The sequence below is a fragment of the Oncorhynchus nerka genome, linkage group LG15, assembly GCF_034236695.1.
Source record: "Oncorhynchus nerka isolate Pitt River linkage group LG15, Oner_Uvic_2.0, whole genome shotgun sequence".
In the NCBI taxonomy this organism is placed as follows: domain Eukaryota; kingdom Metazoa; phylum Chordata; class Actinopteri; order Salmoniformes; family Salmonidae; genus Oncorhynchus; species Oncorhynchus nerka.
In genome coordinates this window covers 57197096-57216106 of record NC_088410.1, presented here as the reverse complement: position 1 = coordinate 57216106, position 19011 = coordinate 57197096, and the positions used below count along the sequence as shown (strand labels likewise).

The following is a 19011-nucleotide window of genomic DNA, read 5'->3' as shown; positions in this document are numbered from 1 at the left end:
CTAATGGTTAGAGCCTTGGGCCATTAACCAAATGGTTGCTAGATCAAATCCCTGAGCTGACAAGGTAAAAATCTGTTGTTCTGCCCCTGAAAAAGGCAGTTAACCCACTGTTCCTAGGCCTTCAATGTAAATAAGAATGTATTCCTAACTGACTTGCCTAGTTAAATAAAGTTTAAATAAAACATTTAGCCTCAATAAAAAATACTCTGTTTTTGTCTGTGTGTTCAGCAGGTGTGTGTGTGTATGAATTAGTTTAGGATGCATTTCCTCTGTCTGGCTGTCACAAGCGAAAGTCTTGCCCTAAATTCCCTCCAAACACCCAAGATGCTCCAACTTCCTGTATTTCCTGGGAATTACCATGGCAACCCAGCCAGCCTGCATGAGTGGGCATAGCTGGACCAGGAACTGGAGCTTATTCATATACAGTGTATCTAGCTATTCCACTAATCTGTTTATTTATCTATTCGTTTATCTATCTGTTCGCAGATTCCCCTTTTCGTTCGAATCTGGGCCATGGGGACACAAAAGGCTTTTAAAAAATGTAGTTCACAATGTTCTTTCTGTGTTGATCATCCATGTCTGTCTCTATCCCATAATGTTATCCCTTAAATCAAATCTCTCTCTCTGTGCTTTGTGGGAGTTATAGGGGAAATGATTTCCCCTCATTTGACACCTTAACTTGAACTGTAAACAGTTTTGTACCTGCATTGCATAAAACACAATGGAGGCTGTACTATCCTTTCACTGTACGTCAGTCGATCATTTATACACAACGTCTATGAATAAACATAATGGAACTAGTAATATAAGTAATATAAGTCATTTGTCTTTATTAATCTGTGGGTGTATAGAGAGCAATAGTAATGGCTTTTCTAACAGAGGCTAACTCTTCAATGGCTGATTGGTCAATGCCTATGGTGAAATTAATGTTTTTTTTGGTGGGGGGGGGGGGGGGGGGGTTGGATAAGCAACAAAAATGAGTTCTGTAGTAAACACAGGCTTAGGATATCTTATATACATTTTTTTCATCAGCTAATGTCCCTTTTTTTTAAAGCATTTATGTAATCAAAACAAGCACATAAATGCTTCATAATTCATAGAAGTCATGTAACTGGCTGATATTATCTCATAGAATAAAACGTATAAGACGTCCTAAGCCCGTGTTAAACCTCATTCATTTCCCCATAGGCTTTGACCAACGAGCCATGGCTAACTCAGCTGGCGAGCTCTACACACATGAAACAGGTGTTAGAGATGACCACTTGAGAGCTGTTAAGCAATGGATTTTTTTTCCATATATATGAAGTAAAGTACTTGCTTTTCAGAACAACATAATCATAATTTCTTGCAAACAGCTCCTTCAGAAGTTTATTTGCAGAGTTAAAGCAAAAACAACTAGTCCATGTAGAAAGAAATCCCCTTTGATAGGGCGGTCTCTGCCATCACATGTAAAAGGTAGCCTATTGAATGCAATGCAACTTATGATAACATACACTGAGTGTACAAAATATTAGGAACACCTTCCATGACATAGACTGACCAGGTGAATGTGGGTGAAAGCTAAGATCCCTTGTTGATGTCACTTATTCAATCCACTTCAGTCAGAATAGATAAATGGGAGGAGACAGGTTAAAGAAGTATTTTTAAGCCTTGAGACAATTGGGACATGGAGTGTGTGTATGTGTGCCACTCAGAGGGTGAATAGGTAGGACAAAAGACTGAAGTGCCTTTGAACGGGGTATTGTAGTAGGTGCCAGGCACACCGGCTTGAGTGTGTCAAGAACTGCAACGCTATTGGGTTTTTCATACTCAACAGTTTCCTGTGTGTATCAACTATGGTCCACCACCCAAAGGACATCCAGCCAACTTGACCCAACTGTGGGATGCATTGGCGTCTTTGTCACCTTGTTGAGTCCATGCCCCGAAGAATTGAGGCTGTTCAGAGGGCAAAAATGGGCGCAACTCAATATTTGGAGGGTGTTTCTAATGTTTTATACACTTAGTGTATAATAACACATTGTTTTGTAAGAAACAAACTGTACATAGTTAAGAATATTGCAATTAAACCTCAACTGAGAACCAAATAGTTAAATTATCACATTTGATATTGTGTAATAGAAATAACTCACCTGTTACACTTAGAGAGTGTTGAATGTTCACCATATTGAACATGGAATAAATAATAAATCATCAAAGTTGTTCAGACAGTGGATGTATAGTACAGTGTAGATAACATTATTCAAGTATTCATTTGTATTGTCTCTCAACTCAAACATTGTACTTGTAGTAGTAGTGGTAGTAGAATATACTAGTAGTAATATAGGTGATTGGAATGGTTGGTAGTAGAATTAGTCCCACAATTTGTGGTAGTTGTAGCAAGAAAGAACAAATACTAATTGAGACAACTGTATCTTTCAGGACTTAATGCACTTAAGGTATATGCTGGACTAATCTCGGAATGCAACAACACAATAAACTCAATCAAATGAATCAAATGGAAACATCAAAAGAAACACAAAAGAAGCACTTCAAGTGCTGTCTCTGTGTGTTTCTTTCACCCATTTTTCATGTTATCCAATCAGTAGTTACAGTCCAGTCGCTGCAACTCCCGTACGGAAGGTCCAGAGCCGTGCGTCCTCCGAAACACAACCCAGCCAAGCCACACTGCTTCATGACAGAACGCCTGCTTAACGCGGAAGCCAGCCACACCAATGTGTCTGAAGAAACACCGTACACCTGGCAACCGTGTCAGTATGCGTTGCATCGCCTGGTCATGGCCAGCTGCGACAGAGCCTAGACTCGAACCAGGTTCTCTAGTTGCACAGCTAGCACTGCGATGCAGTGCCTTCGACCTCTGCACCACTCAGGAGGCCTGTCTCTGTGTGTTTTAAGGGCAGTGTGTAGGGGGCCGAACGGTTGCTCCACTGGACTGACATTGATGTGGTCTCCCACAGGGCACAGATGTCAGTACAACATCTAGATTTGACTTACATTTTAGTTAAGTTGTCAACTAATGTGAATTCAATGTGAAATTAACCAAAAATGCTACCCTCTCATTCATTGGACCAATCAGTTTTCCATGTTGATTCAACGTCATCACATGTAATATTTTGGTTGAAATAACGTGGAAACAACGGTCATTGTCAGGCATAACAATAGGAGTGTCAAGACAGCACAAACAGATCTGGGACCGGGGCCTCGTTTCCCAGTTGCGATGTACTGTAACTTAAGCATTATGACGATCATATCAGATGTATCGTTATTTACGAACCAACTTTTTAATTGCGTTTCCTAAACAATCACGTTAAGAGAATGTTCGCCAAGGGCGTCGTTAGACCACGTGTCGATAGTAATAGGATCCAAAGAAAAGCAGCGCTGCTCTCGGGAATCAGCTTTCTCCATTTAAATCATATCCTAACATGAGAACTATTCCACAATACTGAAAACAGATCAGCTACTAGAGAGATATTACCACCCATGGCTGTAAATAAGCTATTGAGGCAGCTTATTATGCTTACCCAATAATAATGCACTGAATCACAGATTGGGCAAATCATTGTACAAATGTTGTCACACATCATGAAACACATTGAGGCAAAATATAACTAAATTGATCCCACTGGGCACACACTGATTGAATCAATGTTGTTTCCACGTAATTTAAAATAAATGATGTTGAACCATCTGTGCCCAGTGGGATTGAACATGAAATTATTTCAATATGATTGAAAAAGGCTATATGGGCCGTTATAGGCTATGGATCTTTTAATGCAGTCATCTCGGTTTTCATTTGAAGCACCATTTTATCCTTCGCTTGTTTGTAAAATGTGCTAATACTTTGGTAACTTTGTATCTGTAGTCAACTTCGTTCTGAAGTTATTGTCAGTCACAGTCAGACAGACAGCCTAAACATCTTGATCTTCTATGAATAAAGTGACGTGGAAGGGCTAAAAGCATCCAACGATGTACTTTGGCTCCTCTACGAGTGGTCTGGATCCCTCGTAGATGTGCAAAGTTTTCCTAATGAAGGCTCTGGGAAAAACCTTCGCTGCTAATGATACATCGCAAGAAGGTTCTTAGCGATGATTTTAACACTACGACAGCTCTGGGAAATTACGCCCAGGCTAATTTTGATGCTCTAGGTCAGCGATCCTGGGGAAGTTTGCACTGCCATTACAGCAGTCAACTACAGTAGGTGCCAGTGGCATACGTATCTAAGAATATTGTTGATTAACTGAAATCCTCAGGTATCTGTCCTGGTATCCTGAACCCAGCTGTCTGCCCAGTCTTGTCCAGGCTGTTCCTGCTTCTAGTATTCCTGTGGTGCAGCCATTACCGAAGTCAATAAGGTTCCAGTTTCCCGATATAAAGGTGTTTTAACAGTTTTAACTCAGCAGTCAGGTGCTTGTGTCCATACAGTAACAGTATATCACTGGGGTCCAGGTTAGTATATCAGGGGCGTTTTAATTGAACTCCTCCGGTATCTGTCCAGGTATCCTGAAGTCAGCTGTCTGCTGCGCTGTCTGGTCCAGGGTGTTCCTGGGGCTGGATGTGCAGGTGAAGCTGGCTCTGGTCTCCACCGTACAGCTGGTTCTCTGGAGGAACTGCAGGACGTTCTCGTGGGCCGAGCCCTCGTGGCCGCTGGACAGGGCCAGCCGGGTGGAGTAGCAGCGCCGCAGCTTACACAGCTCCTCCCTGATCTGGCGGTTCAGCAGCCCATAAAAGAATGGGTTGATGGTAAAGGAGGAGTACGCTAGCCAGGTGACGGCCTCCTCTAGGTCAGGTGGGACCTTGGGCGGGTTGTTGATAGTCAGGTGCAGGTGGAAGGCGAAGTAAGGCAACCAGCAGAGCAGGAACTGGCCCACAATGACCACCAGGGTGAAGGCGGCCTTGCCCCCACCAAAGGGCCTTTTTTGGTGGAGCCTCCTGGGGGCGTTGCGGGTGGTGATGATAGTGGTCTGGCTGCTGATGGAATCTGAGCGGTGTTTAAGATGGCTGGCCGTCCAGGACGGTAACGGTCCATGCTGTCTAGCCGCCACGCGGGCCACTTTATAGACGTTACAGTACACAGCAAAGATGACTGCAGCGGGCAGGCAGAAACAGGCCACTGTGAAGAGGACAGAGAAGGCCCGGCGGTGGCCGCTGTGGCTCCAGTGGAGAGAGCAGTGGGCGGCGCTGATGGAGCTCAGGCTGCCATAGCTGGGCCAGCCGAACACAGTGGCCAGGCCCAGGAGGGCTGAGGCTACCCAGACCAGGACCATGACGGCTGCGGCCAGCTTCAGGGTCATCTTTACCTCGTAGCGCATGGGGTGGACAATGTAGTAGTAACGCTCCACGCTGATGGCCGTGATGGTGAAGATGGAGGCTGTAATTCATATAAAATCAAACGTTATAATTCGCTACACACAGTACAACAACCAAATGAAAGTGATAAAAAGAAACAGAAGACAAAAAATGAGAGATTAATATTTGAACAGAAAAAACATAAATCTAAATCAAACAATTGATTGCTTAAAGTCATCAGAAATGGTACCCCATTCACTGTATAGTGCACTACTTTTGACCAAAGTCCTGGTGAGTAGTAGTGCACTATATACAGAATAGTGTGCCATTTAGGATGCAGCCCTAAATTGTGTCTGTGCCTTGTACTTTACCTGCGATGAGGAACACGTTGAGGAAGACGTACACCTGGCACTCCAGCACTGTGAACACCACGCTGGCGAAGTACGGCGAGCTGGACACAATTCCCAGGGGCATGAGCAGCACGGCACACAGCAGGTCCACCGCACACAGGTGGCACACAAAGGCAAACTTCCTGAATTGAATGATTTTAACTTTATTAATCCCCAGAGAAGAAGCACCTCTGTCCCTAAGCATTTTGAATGTCTAGTCCTAAATGTGGAACATTCGTGGTAATTTATTGCTCTTCCTCGACCTCCATATGTGCGCTTAACAAATTGTCTGACCTGCTGTCTAACTGTCCAACTGTTTAATCTGAATTACAGATAGGGATTGATCTTAATCTAGATTGGTTGATGCCAGTATGTGATGGGCTGAAATATATTTGTATTGAGCTAAATCTAACTGAGCTGATAACTAAAACAACTCGCAACGTCTTTAAATACCTAGAAAAATTTACTCAATTAGATTCTAACAATTCTAACAAATGCCCCTCATTAATTGACAGCAAATGGGATATTTGCCAATGAGTATACAATCTCGCTCACGCATTACTACAAAGATATATTTTAGGAATTTTAATGAGCTACATTTTTTTGTTTGAGATGGGGTTGAGTGACAGGGTGGTAGTGTCAACTATCAATGACTTGGATCAGGCCCTTAATTTTTGTATTACCCTGTTTAACAATGTTGCAGATAAATGTGTGCCGTACATAAAACTAAGGGTAAAAAAAACGATGTAATCTTTGGTTTACTCATGAATTGTCTGAGGAATTACAGGAAAGAAATGTAGCTTGGGCTAAGACTAGACGGACTGATTCTATCTGATTGGTAGTCCTTCAGACATTTCAGAAATAAGTGTCTATCCCTGGTAAAAAAAAAAAAAGAAAGAAAGCTAAATCAACACATTTCTTGAATTGTGTATCAGAGAGTGGTGGTAATCCAGGCAATTTCTGAAAAGTGGTCAAATCTTTGGGAGAAAAAAAAACACCACCTCCTCGTTGCCCCAGCAGGTTTTGACAGCCTCTGGCCCCATTCTAAACAAAATTACAATTTGTGATGCTTTTCATAATAACCATTCTGCTTCAGCTGGCCACGCGTTTAAAATGATAATCTAATCCCACAGAGGGAGTCATTTAGTCACCTCAGACTCACATACTTTATCTTCATTTCAACCCTTTGATGTCTATGATGTACTAAGTGCTTTGCTAAAGATTGATGTTAAAAAAAAACATTGGGTCTGATTCACTTAATCCCTTCTTGCTGCCCCACATATTGCAGAACCACTGACCTATATACGTCCTCCCCCTACATAAAGGAGGAGATCCTTCTAACTACTGTCCAATTTCCAAAATATATTGCCTTTCCAAAGTTTTAGAATCCCTGAATAACTTTTAGCTAATAACTCTTTTAACTTCTCACTCTATTCTTAACGTGCACCAATACGTTTTTAGACCTGGACAAGGCACAGTTACAGCTGCTACACTTGTTTTAGATGATGTGGTAAATTGCTTGAATCAAAACATTTATTGTGCTGTCTTATTTATCGACCTTTCCCAGGCCTTCGATACCCTTTCCCAGGCCTTCGATACCCTTTCCCAGGCCTTCGATACCCTTTCCCAGGCCTTCAATACCCTTTCCCAGGCCTCCGATATCTATTCTGACATTTCACATTCTTAAAATGAATTTGTGATCCTATCTGACCTAAGACAGGGAAGTTTTACTAGGATTGAATGTCAGGAATTGTGAAAAACTGAGTTTAAATGTTTTTGGCTAAGGTGTATGTAAACTTCCAACTTCAACTGTAAATAATGTTGGTCTATCTGTTAAAACGTGTCATATTCATCTGCATGCAGATGACACTGTTATGTATGCCAGTGCCCCAACTGTCGAACAGGCTATTTTAAAGCTGCCATTTGCTTTATAACTCGTGACAGTTTTAATAATCACCACTTTATCCCTCATCAAAAGGTTGGCTGGTCCTCATTAAAGTCCTGTAGATCAATTTATTACTCCCTTTTTGTTTACAAAGCCCTTCTACACAAGCTTCCAACTTACCTAACTTCATTGCTAACATATAAAAAAAAATGAGATACCAAACCCATTCACAGGGTTGGTTAACTCTTCAGATTCCTCGAGTGTCCACGGAATTAGGTAAATCCTTTTTTAATTTCATGCCCCAGATTTTTGGGATCACTTTTCAAAATGCATTACATTTGGATTCCCTGGTGCCTCTAAGGCGTTTTAAACCCCTGATGTTACAATTGTTCACTAAGGTGGGCAATTGTTTTGATTGATTTAGCAACTTGTTTATGATGGCTGTGATGTGCGTGATGTTCAAATGTAAGATACTTCTTGATGTGTCTTGTTAAAAACAGTGGCAAGAAAAAGCATGTGAAGCCTTTGGAATTACCTGGATTTCTGCATAAATTTGACATAAAATTGGATTTGATCTTCATCTAAGTCACAACAATAGACAAACACAGTGTGTTTAAACTAATAACACACAAATTATTGTATTTTTGGTGTCTATATTGGATACATAATTTAAACATTCACAGTGTAGTTTGGAAAAAAGTATGTGAACCCCAAGGCTAATGACTTCTCCAAAAGCTAATTGGAGTCAGGAGTCAACTAACCTGCAGTTGAATCAATGACACGAGATTGGCGATTTTGGCTAGAGCTGCACTGCACCCATAAAAAACATGCACAAAATGTTTGTTTGCTATTCACAAGAAGCATTGCCTGATGTGAACCATGCATTGAAAAAAAGAGATCTCAGAAGACCTAAGATTAAGAATTGTTTCCTTGCATAAAGCTGGAAAGGGTTACAAAAGTATCTCTAAAAGTCAGTTAAATGTAAGACAAACTGTCTATAAATGGAGAATTTTGAGCACTGTTGCTACTCTCCATAAGATTGGCCATCCTACAAAAATGACTGCAAGAGCGCAGCGCAGAATGCTCAATGATTAAGAAGAATCCTAGTGTCAGCTAAAGACTTACAGAAATCTTTGGAAGATGCTAACTTCTCTGTTGATGAGTCTACAATATGTAAAACACTAAGCAAGAATTGTGTTCATGGGGGGAACTGGGGGGAACCCATGGAAGAAGCCACTGCTGTCCACTGCTGAAGTTTGCAAAAGAGCACCTGGATGTTCCACAGCGCTACTGGCAAAATATTCTGTGGACAGATGAAACTAAAGTTGTGTTGTTTGAATGGAACACAACACTATGTGTGGATTAAAAAAGGCACAGCACACAAACATCAGAACCTCATCCCAACTGTAAAGTATGGTGGAGGGAGCCTGGACAGCTTGCAATCATCGACGGAAAAATGTATTCCCAGGTTTATCAAGACATTTTGCAGAATAATGTAAGGCAATCTGTCTGCCAACTGAAGCTCAACATAAGTTAGGTGATGCAACAGGACAACAACCCCCCAAAAACAGAAGTAAATCAACAGAATGACTTCAACATTCGAAAATATGCCTTCTGGAGTGGCCCAGTCTGTCCTGACCTCAACCCGATTGAGATGCTTTGGCCTGACCTCAAGAGAGCGGTTCACACCAGACATCCCAAGAATATTGTGGAACAGAAACAGTTTTATAAAAAGGATGGTCCAAAATTCCTCCTAACCGTTGTGCAGGTCTGTTCAGCAACTATAGAAAATGTTTGGTTGAAGTTATTGCTGCCAAAGGAGGGTCAACCTGTTATTAAATCCAAGGGTTCACGTACTTTTTCCAACCTGCACTGTGAATGTTTACCTGGTGTGTTCAATAAAGACATGAAAAATTACAATTGCCTGTGTGTTATTAGTTTAAGCAGACTGTGTTTGTCTATTGTTGTGACTTAGATGAAGACCAGATAACATTTTATGACCAATTTATGCAGAAATCCAGGTCATTCTAAAGGGTTCACTTACTTTTTCTTCCCACTGTATATATACAGTACCAGTCAAAAGTTTGGACACACCTACTCATTCAAGGATTTTTCTTTATTTTCACTTCTACTTTTTTCTAGTGAAGAACTATGACTTATGAGAACAATGAACTAACACATATGGAATCATGTAGTAACCAAAAATGTGTTTAACAAATACAAATATATTTAATATGTGAGATTCTTCAAAGTAGCCACACTTTACCTTGATGACAGCTTTGCACAATCTTAGCATTCTCTCAACCAGCTTCACCTGGAATGCTGTTCCAACAATCTTTAAGGACTTCCCACAAATACTGAGCATTTGTTGGCTGCTTTTCCTTCACTCTGCGGTTCAACTAATCTCAAACCATCTCATTTTGGTTGAGGTCAGGGGATTGTGGAGGCCAGGTCATCTGATGCAGCACTCCATCACTCTCCTTATTGTTCAAAAAGTCCTTACACAGCCTGAGGGTATTTTGGGTCATTGTCCTGTTGAAAAACAAATGATAGTCCCACTAAGCGCAAAACAGATGGGATGGCGTTTCGCTGCAGAATGCTGTGGTAGCCATGTTGGTTAAGTGTGCCTTGAATTCTAAATAAATCACTGACAGTGTCACCAGAAAATCTCCCTCACACCATCACACCTCCTCCTCCATGGGAACCACACATGCAGAGATCATCCGTTCACCTACTCTGCGTCTCACAAAGACACAGCGATTGGAACGAAAAATCTCAAATTTGGACCAAAGGACAGATTTCCACCGGTCATCAGACCAAAGGACAGATGTCCACCGGTCCAATGTCCATTAATCGTGTTTCTTGGCCCAAGCAAGTCTCTTCTTCTTATTGGTGTCCTTTAGTAGTGGTTTCTTTGCAGCAATTCGACTATGAAGGCCTGATTCATGTTGTCTTCTCTGAACAGTTGATGCTGAGATGCGTCTATTACTTGAAATCTGTGAAGCATTTACTAGGGCTGCAATTTCTGAGGATGGTAACTCTAATGAATTTATCCACTGCAGCAGAGGTAACACTGGGTCTTTCCTTCCTGTGGCAGTACTCATGAGAGTCAGTTTCATCATAGTGCTTGATGGTCTTTACGACTGCACTCAAAGACACTCAAAGTTCTTGGAATTCTACACATTGACTGACGTTCAAGTCTTAAAGTAATGGTGGACTGTTGTTGCTCTTTGCTTATTTGAGCTGTTCTTACCATAATATGGATTTGGTATTTTACCAAATAGGGCTATATTCTGTATACTAACCCTAACTTTTCACAACACAACTGATTGGCTCAAACACATTAATAACCTCTACAGGATCGCTTTCCCCCCGCGGGACGGTTTTAACCTCTCTAGGCTAGGGGGCGGTATTTTCACGTCTGGATGAAAAGTGTTCCCAAAGTAAACTGCCTGCTACTCAGGCCCTGAAGCTAGGATATGCATATTAGTATATTTGGATAGAAAACACTCTGAAGTTTCTATAACTGTTTGAATGATGTCTGTGAGTATAACAGAAATTATTTGCCAGGTGAAACCCCGAGGACAAACCATCCAGAAATATTTTGTTTTGAGGTCACTCTTTTTTCAATGAGTTTTCTATGTGGATCTAGATTTCTAAGGCACTTGCTTGCAGTTCCTATCGCTTCCACAGGATGTCAAAAGTCTTTAGAAATTGGTTGATGTTTTTCCTTTGACAAATGAAGAAGTAGGGCTGTTCAGAACAAGGGTCGAGTCTAGTGTACTGTTGTGGTTGGGGCACGCGACCTGAAAGCTTGCTCTACTTTGTTTTTATCCGCTATTGAACACAGATTATCCCATATTAAATGTTAATGATTATTTACGTTACAAAATACCTATAGTTGTATTAGGAAAGTTGTTTGAAATGTTTGGACAAAGATTACAGGTAACTTATTAGGTATTTTGTAGTCATGTTGCGCGAGTTGGAACCAGTGTTTTTCTGGATCAAACGCGCCAAATAAATGGACATTTTGAAGATATAACGACAGAATTAATCAAACAAAACTACCATTTGTGATGTTTATGGGACATATTGGAGTGCCAACAGAAGAAGCTCTTCAAAGGTAATGCATGAATTATGTCGTTATTTCTGAGTTTTGTGTCGCGAAATATGATTGTCTGTGTTTGTTTGATGGGGTGCTGTCCTTAGATAATCGCATGGTTTGCTTTCGCCGTAAAGCCTTTTTGAAATCTGACACTGTGGCTGGATTAACAAGAAGTTAAGCTTTATTTTGACATATTGCATGTGTATTTTCAAGAATGTAAAATATTTACAATCCTGTAGTTTGAATTTGGCACCCTGCACTTTCACTGGATGTTGGTCAGGTGGGACGGTAGCATCCCATCTAGCCTAGAGAGGTTTAACGTATGCTAATGTGATTAGGACATAGACATATCTGATATGGGCAGAAATCTTAAATTCTTGTTAATTTAACTGCACTGTCCAATTTACAGTAGCTATTACAATGAAATAATACCATGCCATTGTATAAGGAGACTGCACAGTTATGTACTTGAAAATGTATCAATAAACCAATTAGGCACATTTGGGCAGACATGATACAACATTTTGAACTGTACGTGGTCTAAAACTTTGCACATACACTGGTTCCATCTGGTGTTCAAAATCTAAATTGTGCCTCAACTGTAATAATACATTGTAGCCTTTCTCTGGCGTTTTAAAGATGATGTGCAGATTAGATCTTTTACCAGATCTAATGATTTATATTCCCCTACATTAATTTCACATTTCCACAAACTTCAAAGTGTTTCCTTTCAAATGGTATCAATAATATGCATATCTTTGCTTCAGGTCCTGAGCTACAGGGAGTTATATTTGGGTATGCCATTTTAGGCAAAAATTGAAAAAATGGTCCGATCGTTGAGAGGTTTTTAATAGCCTGTTTAAATGTCAAACGTCAATTAGTGACAGACTCATTACTTCCAAGCAAAGTACATTTTTTGTCTCCTTGTCCTCAGCTAAAGAAGGTTGTAGCACAGCCTCTGAATGTCGTAGAGACAAACCAAATATATCCCATATGCATCAGAGTTGTGACTTTCCCCTGCATCTTACAGCTTGTTTTTAGTGTAAAGTATTGCGGACTTAAGTGTTGTTTTTGATCGCTTTATACAATCAGGTCCATTAAACTTAAGTTAACAAAGGGTAGGCCTATGCTTTTAGCCCTTTACTTTAACAAAAGCCACAGTACCCTCACATACCTCCTCAAATCAAGCCCTGGTTTTAACTCAACACACCAAGCTCTTCACTGACACTGACATATTTAAGTGCATGATGACTGAAGGACCTGGCTGACCAAATCTATGGATAGTAGACTATCATTTTGTCTGACAAACAGGCAGGCCTACCTCTTATTTATTGAATAGGAAGAAATGGGCTACAACACAAAGCCCTCCTGTTGTTAGTAGCCTACATTAAAATTAAAGTGAAGAATGTTTAAATGAATTAGGTGTTCTCAAATTAGCCTACTTTCAACACCCATGTGCTGTCCATCGCCACGGCTGCCACTTCATAGTAATGTATGTATATTACTCGAATATGGGTTACTGTGAGGTCAATAAAAACTCGGATTAATTGCTTCATTATGGGCAATGAAACATTGTTTTTATTAAAATCAATTATAGCAATAGCAACCTTACCTCCGGTCCTCCTTCTCATTTTTACAGCTTAACAAGGTATCAGTAGGCCTAGACTGTGCGCACAGATATAGCATTTTTGGACAAATTGACTTGCCTCCTAAAGTGCCACCGTACAGAGCACCGTCATTGGTTAGGCGGCACAAAAGGGTTTACATCAGCAAGAGCAGGGCAGGCTGGGGCTCATGATTGGGAATGCCAGTCCATTGCAGTGTGTGATGTCTAGTTTTATATACACCATCCCAGCAGGGCACACTCTATGAAATATAACTTTGCCATGTGCTTCTCTAAGCATGCTCTTCATATACCCTTGGCCTAAGCCCATTTTATAGGCCAGACTTTCTCAAACCTTTTGTGCCAGGGACACCATAGAGGTGTCAAGGTGTTTTCAACAGCTAGTCTGTTGCAATATTTTGATTATGTTGCAGCAAGAGAGGAGACACTGGTCTTACATAAGTAGGTAGAATGAAGGGGGTTTTATGTCTTCACTGCCATCTTGTAGAGTTGCGGATATTCTCTGCTGCTGAACAGCCAGAACGTGGACAGACACATCTCATTAAAATGAGCATGCAGGCCTTGGTCACAAGACAGCTCCAATAGTTTATCATCAATAACCGGTGATAAGCTGTGGCATGCTGACTAGACCGGGCAAGCGCGTGCGTCATAGCTTGATATTGCTAGCGAAATGCCTCTATACACTCAGTCTCTCCAGATGCCCAGTTTTTTCTTGAAATCAGCAATTTTTTAAATATGCTTGGGAAATGTCACTTGCGTGTTCCTGCATGGATAGGTTGAGCAGCTGTCTCGACGGTAGGCCTACAGATCCCGATACAATGGTCCCAATGTAATTCATGACCCTTTATGTACTCATTCAGAACATTGAATATTTCACCTGCAGTTGAATTTTGAGGCAACTCTTTGCAACAAGGACATTTTTCATACATGTAGCGAATATATACAAGAAGCGTGCATTTCAAATGTCAGTCGTCTCATCTAATTGGATTGCAAAGTGTGGGCTCTGTCTAAAACTTGCATGTGATTCAACATAATCTGCCACATCCTGGATTCTACGTGTGACAGTGTCATTGGAAAGTGGGATTACACTGATCTTTGTAGCAGCAGTTGGGTCTAAAACCTCTTGGCAAGAGGTTGATTTAGATGCACTATTGTAAAGTGGCTGTTCCACTGGATGTCTTAAGGTGAACGCACCAATTTGTAAGTCACTCTGGATAAGAGCGTCTGCTAAATGACTTAAATGTAAATGTAAATGGCAAGGATCCACAACTGAGGGCATGACCATATTTTCAACTATAGTGAAAGGAGCCTGGAAAATGTTATGAGAGAGGAAATATGAAGCCTTCTGACACGCCCTGGCCATAGAGAGGCTTTTATTCTGTATTTTGGTTGGACGTAACAGAACCACCCACCACCAAAGGACCAAGCAGCGTGGCCAGGAGGAGCAAGGATCCTGGGCCCGGGAGAAGAGTGAGTGGAGGACCTCACGGACGTGGGAAGAGGTTATGGCAGGGGACTAGACCCTGCCATGGAAACAGGCGGAAACAGCAAGGGAGGAATGGCGGCGATACCAGGAGTCACGGGGGTGTACTGTCACGCCCTGGCCATAGAGAGGCTTTTATTCTCTATTTTGGTTAGGCCAGGGTGTGACTAGGGTGGGCATTCTAGTTTCTTTATTTCTATGTTATCTATTTCTTTGTTTTTGGCCGAGTGTGGTTCCCAATCAGAGGCAGCTGTCTATCGTTGTCTCTGATTGGGAATCATACTTAGGTAGCCTTTTCCCCACCTGTGTTTTGTGGGTAGTTGTTTTCTGTATAGTTTATTTGCCTTACAGAGCTGTTCGTTTTTTCACTTTGTTATTTTGTTCGAGTGTTTTGATCAATAAATATCATGAACACTTATCACGCTGCGCTTTGGTCCATGCCTTCCGACGAGAGACGTAACACCTTCAGTAAACTCTCATTGTCTCTGAAATTATTGTGCAGCATTTTTGCTTGGTTGGACTTTTCTTTTTTGTACAAATAAAAATCTGGTTCATGCTTGAGATGTGGATACTTTGTTTCTAAATGTCTGCAGATTTTCGATAACTTCATAGCATTGTTACTTAGGCAAGTCTGATATATCCCACAGACTAGTTTTGGCAGGCAGGTCTCATTTGAATAAAATCCAGAGAGAAAGAGAGCATGCAGGCTGCACAGCAGGGTTAGCTTGTGTGTGTTTTTTGTGTAGCTATACGTAGTCATGGAGACACAATTCGCTTACTGTGTCATGCATAGTTCAGCTCAATTGGCAAGTAGGTCTACGGCAAGTATTTATTTGAGTCAAATATGCTGCAGACCACAACAACACAAAATACATCATTTTCAAGACAAATATGCTGCAGGCCTGCAAGCATTCCTCCACAGAACTGCGCTGGGGTTTGAGAAAGGCTGGTTTAGGCTATAGGGGCATCATTGGGCACACATGAAATGCTATAATAAGCAACTAACTCTCAAACCCTGAGCGATATGACATTTAATCTATTATGAAATTGAAAAAGCATGACCCTCCCCCTTTTTCCTCAGGGTAACTATTGTGTAAATTGTACCTCTCCCTTAGCCTATTTAATTAGCCTGAGGAGATGCACTTACTGTACTATAATGTTAAAATGAGGGGAAATCAAAAGTAGTTTTTTTTTACACACCGTCACAATTGAAATGATATCACTGCCGATGTTTTGGCCTGGTGGTCCCAAAAATGATCTACAGTAATTTACGAAGTCGAGTTAGGAACCACTTGGGCCACCCTGTGGACTAGATGTCATAGCCATGCGTTTCTGGAATATTGTCAGGCATTACATGCATTTGAGCAAAGATACAAATGTATGTACATGTATTTGAAATACATTTTACGTGATGTTAATATATTGAAATGTATTTTTTTCTGTATGTGTTCATTAGAACAAATTGAACTTTAGCACTGATGTCTGATGAAACAAGTACAATAAATAAATATATATATATATAAATTCCAGAAGACACAACTCAATTATTTAATAGTATACGCAATAGAAACGAGGAGATTGTGCATACATTATCGGTGCATTAGAAAGTCATAGGGGACCCAAGTTCCTTTTATGATGTACAGTGTATCTGTTTTCATGCATTTATAATCTGGTGTATTTTTTACCAGCCTGCCAGCCAAAACAAGATGGCCACAATGGAAATAAGTTGCAAAACTGTTTTGTGTTATTCTTGTTGATTACGCATTGTAGTCACTTATGTGTTATCCTTGATGATTATCAATTGTGGTGGGATTATGTTTTTAAATGGTCAAATAAATCAAATCAAAAAGTACCAAAGTACCTGAGGTGCGGGGCTTTGACCACCACCACCAGCACGGCTGTGTTAGCCAGCAGCGCCACCACGTTCAGGGTCACCATGAAGAATATCCCTGTCAGGTCCTTGAAGCGTGTCTGGGAGTTAGGCAAGGTGCCCAGCTGTCTGCTAGGGGCTGAAGGGAGGGGCGCCCCCAGCCCCCACCACAGGCTCTCATTGGCTGTCGTATCATTGAGGTCAGGGGTCAGAGGTGAAAAAGAGTGTTCCATAGTTCACAATGAGAGTTCCAGAACAGACATAAAAAGCGTTCCATTAGGCCTAGACTCCCCCATCTTTCACTGGTGTGGTGAGCCAGATGATTCCTTCTGCTTAAGAGTCAAACGGTTAAACTACGTTTCCCTGTTGGAAGAAAAAGGAAGACATCATCAATGGACTGGTTGTGTTTTTGGGGATACTTCTGTATTGACAGTAAAACATCATCAGCCAAGTTCTGTAGACCAATGTGTATTTCACCTTGAAATACACATTGGCAAAAACAACACAAACACTGACATCATAATTCACCATTGCAAGAGAATGATGAGATTATCTCCGCATGCTAAGCCCTGTTCCGTTTTCATTATTGCAATGTCCTACTTAATACTCTCAAGGGATAATAACAACTATTTAACATCAAATCCACAACGGAAGTGACATTTTTCTATTGTTTAGGAATATAATTTGCTTTCATTTTGTAGACACTTCACTGTTGGCCTATCCCTTGCGTTCACAAATATCCATAGATTTAACCCCTCTGTGTTGATACTGCCCATTAGTTTCAACACAGTTGATTGACACAGGTGTCTACTACTATCGACCCTAAATCCGTAGAAAAGGACATCTGTAACATTTCCCTTTGGATTGTGGGACTATTTATAAAAGAAAGGATGCTCTTTCTCTCTCGCCCCCCCCCTCCCCTCTCTCCGTAAGAGGATAGGAGGATAGGGACCTGATCAATAGGAATAATTCATGGAGGAGAGGACACTCTCCCTCTCTCTTTTCTCCTCCATCCTTCTATCGTTCCCTAACCTTTTGAAATGGAAGATAATGAGCTTGCTTGTTTTAGCCATGCAGCTGCGGGGGACTGGCACTGTTGATTAGTATGTGCCCAGTGTCACCCTGACTGCGTAGGGCCTGCATAGGGCCATCAAAGACACACACAACCTCTCACCAGAACAGACTTGATCTCCATCTCTATAAAATACAATATAGTTCAATGAACACTGTGTTCAGCTTTCGGTGACAACAATGCACAACATAGGCCTCGTCACATTAACATTTCACTTGCCCCTGTTTATCAGAACTGTATGTGCGTATTGAGTGCCTTCTTATGTACTGTAGCTGTGCATCTAAACCTTTTTAGGTCTGTCATATGTCAGAGGGACAGTGATATCAAGTGTGTGGGTGACTTCAAAGCAACTTTATCCCCACACATATGGCTCACATATTATGCTCTGCTCCCCTTCATGTGTGTGCCATGAATATAAGAGGGACGCAAACACAAAAACCCCAACCTTCAATGTATTGCTGTTCCTGCTTGTTTCACTCACTCACCCACCCACCCACCCACGCACACGCACACACACACACACACACACACACACACACACACACACACACACACACACACACACACACACACACACACACAGTCACCTGAATCACGGCTGTGCAAGGAGCATCATCAGTTTCCCAGAACCTATGACTATGCATGCTGTTCTGTTGTGTCCTATTTCCATGTGCTTGCTGGTAGACTAGTGCTGCTCTACTGATGCTCTCTCCCTCTGTAATCGGCTCTGGTGGCCGTCCGGCGGATTGGCAAGCCATGTTAGTAAAAGGACGAGTCAGTGCATGTAAGTCTTTGTGTAAGTTATGAAAGGATGTCCCCGTTTTCATCCTGTCCTAGTGTCAAGCCTACATACAGCATTTGGCATCTCCTTTAAATGCATAAGTTAGGCTTCTGAACTGGCCATTTTAAGCCATGCAATAGCATTTGGTTCAATATCACTTCTTTCTCAGGAAGATTACTTTTATAAAAGTCTATTATAAGTATTTTGTCTGGCAAAATGTATGGTTTTCTTAAATGTCTAGCCCAGGACAATTGAAAAAAATGACTGTCAGTTTCAGGAGACCAAGAGGGTATTATGGACTTGAATGAGTGATCTAGTACAATTTGATTGAAATGAAAACATCTGCCACAAATAAATCACACCTCTTTGGATGTGAGACATCCTCCTGATGATCAGAATACAACCGTCTTTAAGAGGTTGTTGTGCATCGATTAACAACAGTTAGATTCTGGGTTAAACTTGGGACATTGTTATACTCAGAGGTATAGTATATGAGGAGTGATAGAGACTGGTTTTTAC

The 19011-nt window shown here is 41.2% G+C and overlaps 1 protein-coding gene across 1 annotated transcript; it reads right to left on the bottom strand.

The window, feature by feature from the left end:
* Window positions 1-1047: 1047 nt before the first annotated feature.
* Window positions 1048-16999, bottom strand: LOC115143801 (probable G-protein coupled receptor). Its single transcript, XM_029684273.2, has 3 exons — window positions 16631-16999; window positions 5655-5815; window positions 1048-5365 (listed from the first exon to the last, which is right to left on the bottom strand). The coding sequence occupies exons 1-3, from the start codon at window positions 16870-16872 to the stop codon at window positions 4464-4466; spliced, it is 1305 nt and encodes a 434-aa protein (XP_029540133.2). The 5' UTR covers window positions 16873-16999; the 3' UTR covers window positions 1048-4463.
* Between the last annotated feature and the right edge of the window lie 2012 nt (window positions 17000-19011).

Coding starts and splice junctions, on each gene's coding strand:
- LOC115143801 (XM_029684273.2), bottom strand. CDS start 16,872: ATGGAACACTCTTTTTCACCTCTGACCCCTGACCTCAATGATACGACA. Junction 5,816..16,630: donor GTCAAAGCCCCGCACCTCAG/GTACTTTGGTAC, acceptor CATTCAATTCAG/GAAGTTTGCCTTTGTGTGCC. Junction 5,366..5,654: donor CAACGTGTTCCTCATCGCAG/GTAAAGTACAAG, acceptor TATGAATTACAG/CCTCCATCTTCACCATCACG.